The sequence below is a fragment of the Anoplopoma fimbria genome, chromosome 1 (genome assembly GCF_027596085.1).
Source record: "Anoplopoma fimbria isolate UVic2021 breed Golden Eagle Sablefish chromosome 1, Afim_UVic_2022, whole genome shotgun sequence".
In the NCBI taxonomy this organism is placed as follows: Eukaryota; Metazoa; Chordata; class Actinopteri; order Perciformes; family Anoplopomatidae; genus Anoplopoma; species Anoplopoma fimbria.
This window is the reverse complement of record NC_072449.1, coordinates 53,728-65,000: the sequence shown is the minus strand read 5'-3', so window position 1 is coordinate 65,000 and position 11,273 is coordinate 53,728. Positions and strand designations below refer to the sequence as shown.

Here is an 11,273-nt window from a genome sequence, read left to right as displayed (position 1 = left end):
TAAATGAGTTGAGGTAGTAGTGAAGTGGACCTCTTTTCCGTCCCTCTGTCTCTTCCTCCTCAGGTTGTCCATGTGAGTGCTCTTGTCCACGTTGTTCAGGTAGAAGTTGGTTTCTCTCTTGGCCTGAGACACTTCAGTCCTGAGTCTCTGCTGGAGGACCGTCTGCTCATAGGCCAGCCGCTCGCTCAGGTGAGTCCACTGGAACCTGTGCAGGTACTACGGGACACATGATAATAATAAATAATAAATGATAACATGTCATCATTCACCCATTCATACACTGATGTCAGAGGACTCTAACCACAGATACCCATCCAAACACCGCCAGCACAGCCTATGGGAGCAACTTGGGGTTAAGTGTCTTGCCCAAGGACACGTGGACATTGACTAGCGGAGCCGGGGATCGACCCTGCTCCACCAATGAGGACAAAGACCGGGTCTCAGTTTGTTTTGGTTCTGAGCTTCAGTCGTGGTGCCGCTAAAGGTCTCAGTCTGACTTTGTCAGGTCGTCTAAGAGTCTGAAACTTCTCTGACCAACAATCAAACATCAGACAGAAACATCCAAGATGGTCGCCTTGGTCGGTTGGCGCCACTGATTTCCTGTTTGTTTGTGGCTGCTGGACAAAAAGACTTTTCTTCATCTTCTGCATCAGTAACTCAACACACAGAGACGAGGAGGAGGAAGAGGAAATGATGGAACTCCTGATCTGGAAACTTCATCAGCTGTTAACCCTTCACTCCCCCGTCACCCTGCAGGCCAACGAGCAGCAGCCACAGCTGGACGACCAAAGACCCTGTGTGGAGTGGACCAACACTCAACCCAAGTTCTTGTCCCGGAGACTCTGGTCACACCTTGGACCTCGTTATCTCTCTGGGTCTAGATATTGATCATATCTGTTGTGAGGACCTACTGATCAATGATCATAATGTATTTTCTTGGATCTCTCTGTAAAGGGTGACCCCTTGTGTCTTAACCCAACATTGGACCCTAACCCTGACCCATGGAGAAACCCAAACAACAACCAGAACCCCGGTTCTAAACTACAGTCAGACAGCTGTTGGCCGAGCCAGAGTCCATCAGAACCACATGTGAGTGTCTGTATCTGTTGTGAGGATCCAGCTGGAGGGCTTAGTACAACTGAATATTTATATAGTACATAGTGTAAACACTATTATCATTATATACTACATATTGTAAACACTATTATTATATTGTACATATTGTAAACACTATTATTATTATATACTACATATTGTAAACACTATTATTATAATATACTACATATTGTAAACACTATTATTATATAGTACATATTGTAAACACTATTATTATTATATACTACATATTGTAAACACTATTATTATTATATACTACATATTGTAAACACTATTATTATATAGTACATATTGTAAACACTATTATTATATTGTACATATTGTAAACACTATTATTATATACTACATATTGTAAACACTATTATTATATATAGTACATATTGTAAACACTATTATTATATATGTACATATTGTAAACACTATTATTTATATACTACATATTGTAAACACTATCATTATATACTACATATTGTAAAACACTATTATTATATTGTACATATTGTAAAACTACTATTATTATATACTACATATTGTAAACACTATTATTATAATATACTACATATTGTAAACACTATTATTATATTGTACATATTGTAAACACTATTATTATATACTACATATTGTAAACACTATTATTATATACTACATATTGTAAACACTATTATTATATAGTACATATTGTAAACACTATTATTATATATACTACATATTGTAAACACTATTATTATTATATTGTACTATTATATTGTAAACACTATTATTTATATACTACATATTGTAAACACTATTATTATATATACTACATATTGTAAACACTATTATTATATACTACATATTGTAAACACTATTATTATATATGTACATATTGTAAACACTATTATTATATTGTACATATTGTAAACACTATTATTATATAGTACATATTGTAAACACTATTATTATATACTACATATTGTAAACACTATTATTATATAGTACATAGTGTAAACACTATTATTATAATATACTACATATTGTAAACACTATTATTATAATATACTACATATTGTAAACACTATTATTATAATATACTACATATTGTAAACACTATTATTATAATATACTACATATTGTAAACACTATTATTATATATACTACATATTGTAAACACTATTATATATATACTACATATTGTAAACACTATTATTATTATTATACATATTGTAAACACTATTATTATATATACTACATATTGTAAACACTATTATTATATATACTACATATTGTAAACACTATTATTATATATATTCTACATATTGTAAACACTATTATTATATTGTACATATTGTAAACACTATTATTATAATATACTACATATTGTAAACACTATTATTATAATATACTACATATTGTAAACACTATTATTATATACTACATATTGTAAACACTATTATTATATTGTAGATATCAGAGTTCCTGTGATGTCAGCGGTTACCGGGCAGACTGTACCTTGATGGACCAGAGGTCGGAGGAGAACCGTTGGCGTTTCCTGGTTCCCATCGGCGTGTTGTGGAGAGACGATGCCACTCTCTTCGCCACTCGTTTGTCTCTGAACTCCACCCATCCTTCAGTGAAATCACACCTCCTCAAGCCTGACTTCCTCTTCCTCCTCCTCACCTGGCCATCTGAGGGATCAATAATTCAGTGATCAGAAAATATAAAAAGCAAATGAAAACCGTCAATTTGATCATTTGAGGACAGAGGATACAAGGACAGAAGGAGAGGAACTAGTAGAGATGTTAAAAGGTTTTTATTAAATACGACTCACTAAACCTGGTCAAACATTCACAACACTGACTGTCCTCGTCTCCATAGCAACCGCAGCTCATGAGCTTGATGTGTTTAGAGACAGAAACAAAGTAATGCAGAACATGAACCTGTATGATGGTTTTAATATAAATATATACATAAATATATACATATATAAATATATACATAAATATATACATAAATATATACATAAATATATACATATAGAAATATATACATATATACATAAATATATACATATATACATAAATATATACATATATAAATATATACATAAATATATACATAAATATATACATATACATAAATATATACATATATAAATATATACATATATAAATATATATATATATAAATATATACATAAATATATACATAAATATATACATATATAAATATATACATATATAAATATATACATAAATATATACATATATAAATATATACATAAATATATACATATATAATTATATACATGTATAATTATATACATATATAAATATATACATGTATAAATATATACATAAATATATACATATATATATATAAATATATACACATATATACATATATAAATATATACATACATAAATATATAAATATATACATATATAAATATATACATATATAAATATATACATGTATAAATATATATATAAATATATAAATATATATATTTAATGTGTATTTGTACCTTCGGGTTGGAGGAAGATGCGTCCGATCTCTCCGTACACTGACAGCAGGTTCCTCACGTGTTTGGGGCGGAGCCTCGGAGGAATGTGACCCAGGTATATGATACCAGGAACACACTTCCTGTCTGGACAGGAAGTCAACCCAACAGCTTTCTGTTTGGTCGTCTTCTTCTTCTTCATTGCCGCATAATCATCATCATCATCATCATCATCATCATCTTCATCATCATCTTTCCCTCTGCAGCAGCTTCTTCCTCCTCTATCTGAGCCGTAGTCTTCCTCTCCTCCTCCTCCTCCTCTATCTGAGCCGTAGTCTTCCTCTCCTCCTCCTCCTCTATCTGAGCCGTAGTCTTCTTCCTCCTCCTCCTCCTCTATCTGAGCCGTAGTCTTCCTCTCCTCCTCCTCCTCCTCTATCTGAGCCGTAGTCTTCCTCTCCTCCTCCTCCTCCTCTATCTGAGCCGTAGTCTTCCTCTCCTCCTCCTCCTCTATCTGAGCCGTAGCCTTCCTCTCCTCCTCCTCCTCTATCTGAGCCGTAGTCTTCCTCTCCTCCTCCTCCTCCTCTCTTCGCTCCATGACTGATTGCTACAGACAGAAACAGTAGAACACAGATTCTGTTTTCTTTCTTCAGTGTTTATCATAATAATAATAATAAATAATGACGTCATGTGTTTAAATACGTAGCACATCATATTAGCATGTAAAACATTACAACATATATACCCTGTATATACAACATATAGGTTGTATATACAGCCCTGTATATACACAACATATAGATATGTAGGTTGTATATACAACATATATACCCTGTATATACAACATATATACCCTGTATATACAACATATATACCCTGTATATACAACCTATATACCCTGTATATACAACATATATACCTGTATGTAGGTTGTATATACAACATATATACCCTGTATATACAACATATATACCCTGTATATACAACATATAGGTTGTATATACAGCCCTGTATATACACAACATATAGACCCTGTATGTAGGTTGTATATACAACATATATACCCTGTATATACAACATATATACCCTGTATATACCCTGTATATACAACATATATACCCTGTATATACAACATATAGGTTGTATATACAGGGCTGTATTAACCCTGTATATACAGCCCTGTATAGACCCTGTATATAGGGCTGTATAGACCCTGTATAGACAGGGTTAGGGTTACCCTGTATATACAGCCCTGTATACACAGCCCTGTATATACAGCCCTATAGACCCTGTATATAGGGCTGTATAGACCCTGTATATACAACATATAGGCTGTATATACAGGGTCTATAGGGCTGTATATACAGGGCTGTATAGACCCTGTATATACAGGGTTAGGGTTACCCTGTATATACAGTATATACAGCCCTGTCTATACAGCCAAGGGTCTATACAGCCCTATATACAGGGTCTATACAGCCCTATAGACCCTCCGATGATTCGATGATTAATCGATCAACTTCAGCTGTTTGATCTGTTGATGGAGCTGATCACTTCCGGGTTTCGTCCTTTCACATTAAAGCGTTTTTGATGAATAATGAATGAATCTCACCTTCAGTGTAAACTCTTCATCACAGCAGCCTCTGCTCTGGCTCACGTGCGGAACTTCTGTCGCGTCTTGATGACGTCATATTAGGCTTTTTCGAGATGAAGTGCGCATGCGCCTTGCCTGACGTCAGACCAAGAAACACATTCATCAAACATATCAATAATAACAATTCATTAATAATCCAACATCCTGATGGAATTTCATTCCAAATGATATTTTCTCTAAAATTGTTGGCCTGAACTTTCTTTTACTCTGTAATTATAATATCAGCAAAATCCCAATCAAACTTCAGACTTTCACGAGCAGATGCTTTTGGCCTGGTGTCTCTTATTTAAACATAATTCTCACCTCATAGATATTACATATGGCATAATAAGGAAATTCTCTACAAAAACACATCTTTATTTTTCGAAAACTGGTTCAGAAATGATATTTCACTTGTTGGCCAACTCTTTGACCCGAATGGTAGACTATACAGTTATTCACATTGTTTCGGTTAAGGAATACGCAATTCCTTCTGGAATCAGAATGCTGCTGACTCACTATATGGACTTATCTGATACTGCTGTATACAGAGCACCGACCTAACAATAGAACAATTAGGGCGTTATTCCAAAAAGAGATTGTTACTATTCCTTATATAATTCCATATTGGAACGGCTTAATAGAGAATGTGCCTTGGAGGAAAGTTTGGTCTTTGCCATTCAAATATGTGCTTACTAATAAAGTGAGAGAAGTTAGGTTTAAATGAATCCACAGATTCTACCCAGCAAGGTCTGTACTGAAGAGGTAGAAACAGGAGATAAACTGAATGCTCTTTCTGTAAAAGCTCATACCAAAATATTTCACATTTGTTTTGGAACTGCTCCCATACAAAGAAACTCTGGTCAGATGTCCTTGAGTTCCTCCAAACTTACATCATTACAGATTTCTCTTTTTGTTTCAAGGATGTTTTCTATGGTGTGGATGAGCCTAAAAAAGACAAGGACGGAAAGTATTTCATAATAAATATTTTATTTAAATGCAGGTTTGGGGCTGTAAACCTTTCTCTCCAGTGTTTAAGAATGAAGTCAATTAATATTTGGACTCTATAAAATATTCAAAGAACTTTAAAGCTTGAGGACTGTGCAGTTCTATTCAACACTTGTGACCTCGCTGGACTGACTGATATTAAAGTCTTCTAACTGAGTTGTTGGTTTGATTTGGACTGTTTATTGTGTGATCTTGTGACATTTTTTAGATTCCCTGGCGTAATATGAATTACATTTTTGTTTGCTGTTTGTATGTGTCTGTGTTTTATATGTATGAACAAATGTCTCAATAAAGTTATTGAAGAAAAAAAAGAAAAAACCCCCAAAACATATCAATAATCAAGATCCAGAGACATAAAGGAAGTAATATTACACAAGTAAAAGTACCAAAGTATACATACAGCGGGTAAAATAAGTATTGAACACGTCACCATTTTTCTCAGTAAATATATTTCTAAAGGTGCTATTGACATGAAATGTTCACCAGATGTCGGTAACAACCCAAGTAATCCATACATACAAAGAAAACCAAACAAATAAGTTCAGAGATTAAGTTATGTGTAATAAAATGGAATGACAGGGAAAAAGTATTGAACACATGAAGAAAGGGAGGTGCAAAAAGGCATGGACCCTAACCCTAACGATAATATTAATATTATTAATAATAATGATATTAATATTATGAATATGAATAACGATAATATTATATTATTATTAATAATAATAACAATATTAATATTATGCATATGAATAACGACAATATTAATATTACGAATATGAATAACGATCATATTAATATTATTATTAATAATAATAACAATATTAATATTATGCATATGAATAACGATAATATTAATATTACGAATATGAATAACGATCATATTAATATTATTATTAATAATATTATTAATAATAATATACTATTATTATTATTAATAATAATAATTATAATAATAATAATAATATAATAATAATAATAATAATAATAGTGGGTGTCAGCAGGATACTCTGGTTTAATTGCTAAGGGTGAAGATTGAACAGTTCCGGTCTGGATCAAGAAGAAGAAGAAGAAGAAGAAACGGAAACGTGATGCATGCTGGGATACGTGTCATGGCGGGGTGATTTGAAGCGGAAGCAGCGTCAGCAGGAAGGATGCAGAGGTCCGTGTCCAGTTTGTCTCTGAGTCCCAGTGTGAAGATGAAACTGGCCAACGCTGGTTTCCAGTTCACCGCCGACCTGCTGCCACTCAAACCAGTACAACTGAGCCAAGGTACCGGTGTCACGCTGAAACGGGTCCGGTGTTCCGGTGTCACGGTGAAACGGGTCCGGTGTTCCGGTGAAACGGGTCCGGTGTTAACAGGTCCGGTGTCACGCTGAAACAGGTCCGGTGTTCCGGTCCTCGTGAATGCCGCATTGCCATATAGCCATAATAGTTTTATAGTTTTTAGTGATTTAATAGTTTTCTTTCTGTCTGTAAATATAATATTTCAGTTATTGTTGATTTTCTACTGTTTTTTATTGCTTATTTATAATACTTTTTATTTCATCTTTATTTTTTATCTTGTCTTCTTTTACTTTGTCTCTTGTGTGCACTTTACTCTACGCTGCTGTAAGCCTGCACATTTCCCCGCTGCGGGACTAATAAAGGATTATCTTATCTTATCTTATCTTATCTTATCTTATTGTTTAGTTTCTCATCACAGTATGGAACCTTCTCATACACAGTCTCTGGTCAAAACATAACGGATTCAACGTCGGAGTCTCTTTCAAGGAAACCAGTCCACTCACGTTTGATACGTCTGTTGTTTATGTGTTGAAACAGGAAGGGAGCCAGCTGCCCTTTCTTTGAAATAATAAAGTTGTTTAAAAACTGTTTTGTGTAAACACGTGTCATGTAGAAGAACTCTAGTCGATTGGTCCTGATCTACTGAACCTGTCAATCTTTGGATTAAGGAGTCGTTCAATGAATTTAACGTGATGTTTTATGTTCTGCTGCAGAGGCCAGTCTGTCCCAGCTAGAGGCGGTGGAGGTGCTGCAGGCTGTGAGGAGAGAGGGAGGAGGAGCTGATGATGGAGGAGCAGGAGCCTCTCTGACAGCTCTGGAGCTCCTGCAGAAGGAGGAAGAGTTGAGGAGCATCGTGACGTTCTCCTCTCAGCTGGATGTTGCTCTCGGAGGAGGACTTCCTGTCGGGAAAACAACCGAAATCTGTGGAGCTCCAGGAGTCGGAAAAACACAGCTATGGTCAGAGGACACGCTGTAACACACGCTGTAACACACGCTGTAACACACGCTGTAACACGCTGTAACACACGCTGTAACACACGCTGTAACACACACTGTAACACACGCTGTAACACACACTGTAACACGCTGTAACACACGCTGTAACACACACTGTAACACACGCTGTAACACACGCTGTAACACACGCTGTAACACACGCTGTAACACACGCTGTAACACGCTGTAACACACGCTGTAACACACGCTGTAACACACGCTGTAACACACGCTGTAACACGCTGTAACACACGCTGTAACACACGCTGTAACACACGCTGTAACACACGCTGTAACACACACTGTAACACACGCTGTAACACACGCTGTAACACACGCTGTAACACGCTGTAACACACACTGTAACACACGCTGTAACACACGCTGTAACACACGCTGTAACACACGCTGTAACACACGCTGTAACACGCTGTAACACACACTGTAACACACACTGTAACACACTGTAACACACGCTGTAACACGCTGTAACACACGCTGTAACACACGCTGTAACACACACTGTAACACGCTGTAAAACACACTGTAACACACACTGTAACACACTGTAACACACTGTAACACGCTGTAAAACACACTGTAACACACACTGTAACACACTGTAACACACTGTAACACACACTGTAACACGCTGTAACACATACTGTAACACGCTGTAACACGCTGTAACACACGCTGTAACACGCTGTAACACACGCTGTAACACACGCTGTAACACACACTGTAACACGCTGTAACACGCTGTAACACACACTGTAACACGCTGTAACACACGCTGTAACACACGCTGTAACACACGCTGTAACACACACTGTAACACACGCTGTAACACACGCTGTAACACACGCTGTAACACACGCTGTAAACACGCTGTAACACGCTGTAACACATACTGTAACAGACACTGTAACACACACACTGTAACACGCGCTGTTTATTACGTCGTCCTCTCAGCCTGCAGCTGGCGGTGGACGTTCAGGTGCCTCAGTGTTTCGGAGGGGTCGGAGGTCAGGTGGTCTACATCGACACTGAGGGCAGCTTCCTGCTTCAGAGAGTTGTCGATATCGCCGCCGCCACCGTCCAACACTGCTCCCTTTTGGTCGAAGACGATGAGCAGCGACTCGCCATGACGACCTTTACCGTGGAAACCATCCTGTCCAACACATTCCTGGTAATGATGACAGGTTGTCAGGGTAACTATTACAGTGTTGACGTCACGCATCGGCAGGTAAAAAATATACTGATTGGCTGTCTTTCTAATCTTTCCCAGGTGCGTTGCCATGACTACGTGGAGCTGCTCGCAGAGATCCACCTGCTGCCTGAATTCCTGTCTGACCACCCGAGGGTCCGCCTCCTGGTGATTGACAGCGTGGCGTTTCCGTTCCGGCAGCACTTTGAAGAGCTGTCTCAGAGGACACGCCTCCTCAACGGCCTCGCCCAGCAGCTTATCGCCATGGCGACCAGTCACAACATAGCTGTGTTGGTGACCAACCAAATGACCACCCGGTTGCGGGGTGGCCAATCACAGCTGGTCCCTGCCCTTGGGGAGAGCTGGGGACACGCCCCCACTATCAGGCTCCTCCTACACTGGGCGGGGTCAAGGCGTCTGGCAGCAATCTTTAAATCCCCAGATCACACCGGAGCCACCATCCAATACCAGATAACCTCTGAGGGATTCAGAGACGTCGACCAATCGGAGCCGCCGCCTAGCAAACGACCCCGGACACACACCGTCCAATCAGAGGCCAGCAAGAAAGACACCAGCCAGTGATTGGTCAGAGATCACATGAGCGTCTGTGATGAACACGTCTTCATGACACGGGATGTATATGTATGTATGTATGTATGTATGTATGTATGTATGTATGTATGTATGTATGTATGTATGTGTATATATATATATATATGTATGTATGTATGTGTATATATATATATATGTATGTATGTATATGTGTGTATATATATATATATATATATATATATATATGTATGTATGTATGTATATGTGTGTATATATATATATATATATGTATGTATGTATGTGTATATATATATATATATATATATGTATGTATATGTGTATATATATATATATGTATGTATGTATATGTGTATATATATATATATATATATATATATATATATATATATATATATATATATATATATATATATATATATGTATGTATATGTGTGTGTGTATATATATATATATATATATATATATATATATATATATATATATATATGTATGTATGTATATGTGTGTATATATATATATATGTATGTATATATATATGTGTGTATATATATGTATGTATGTATATGTGTGTGTATATATATGTATATATATATGTGTGTGTATATATGTATGTATGTATATGTGTGTATATATATATGTATGTATGTATATATGTGTGTGTGTATATATGTATATGTGTGTGTATATGTATGTATGTATATATATATGTGTATGTATATGTGTGTATATATATGTATGTATATATGTGTATGTGTGTGTATATATGTGTGTATATATATATATATATATGTGTATGTATATGTGTGTATATATGTGTGTATATATATGTATATATAATTATTATTATTTCTGTCAATGTTTCCATACAATTTATGACTATAAATAAAAACACTTGTGTTTGTACAAATACCTGTGCACATGTTTATTTTTTAATCAAAGGTTTAAATGAAATGTTCAATAAAGGTTTGAATAAATGT

The 11,273-nt window shown here is 35.9% G+C and overlaps 2 protein-coding genes across 2 annotated transcripts in view; one reads left to right on the top strand and one right to left on the bottom strand.

Moving 5' to 3' along the window:
- Positions 1 to 5,277, bottom strand: part of abt1 (activator of basal transcription 1) — a 6,537-nt gene extending 1,260 nt beyond the window's left edge. The window contains exons 1-4 of the mRNA XM_054603029.1: positions 5,205 to 5,277; positions 3,620 to 4,199; positions 2,605 to 2,780; positions 31 to 216 (exon numbers count right to left, since the gene is read on the bottom strand). Coding sequence (XP_054459004.1) covers positions 31 to 216; positions 2,605 to 2,780; positions 3,620 to 4,190 — 933 coding nt within the window. The 5' untranslated portion in view covers positions 4,191 to 4,199; positions 5,205 to 5,277. The remainder of the gene's footprint in view (positions 1 to 30; positions 217 to 2,604; positions 2,781 to 3,619; positions 4,200 to 5,204) is intronic.
- Positions 5,278 to 7,348: 2,071 nt separating this feature from the next.
- rad51c (RAD51 paralog C) lies at positions 7,349 to 10,352 on the top strand. Its single transcript, XM_054602801.1, has 4 exons — positions 7,349 to 7,502; positions 8,231 to 8,474; positions 9,489 to 9,705; positions 9,805 to 10,352. Exons 1-4 carry the CDS (start codon positions 7,385 to 7,387, stop codon positions 10,303 to 10,305), a joined length of 1,080 nt encoding a protein of 359 aa, XP_054458776.1. The 5' UTR covers positions 7,349 to 7,384; the 3' UTR covers positions 10,306 to 10,352.
- The last annotated feature ends 921 nt before the right edge of the window (positions 10,353 to 11,273 follow it).

Excerpts from the sequence above, each read along its gene's own strand:
- rad51c (XM_054602801.1), top strand. The coding sequence starts at position 7,385 with ATGCAGAGGTCCGTGTCCAGTTTGTCTCTGAGTCCCAGTGTGAAGATG. Across the intron at positions 7,503-8,230 it reads ACCAGTACAACTGAGCCAAG|AGGCCAGTCTGTCCCAGCTA; the intron begins GTACCGGTGTCA and ends GTTCTGCTGCAG. Across the intron at positions 8,475-9,488 it reads GTCGGAAAAACACAGCTATG|CCTGCAGCTGGCGGTGGACG; the intron begins GTCAGAGGACAC and ends TCGTCCTCTCAG.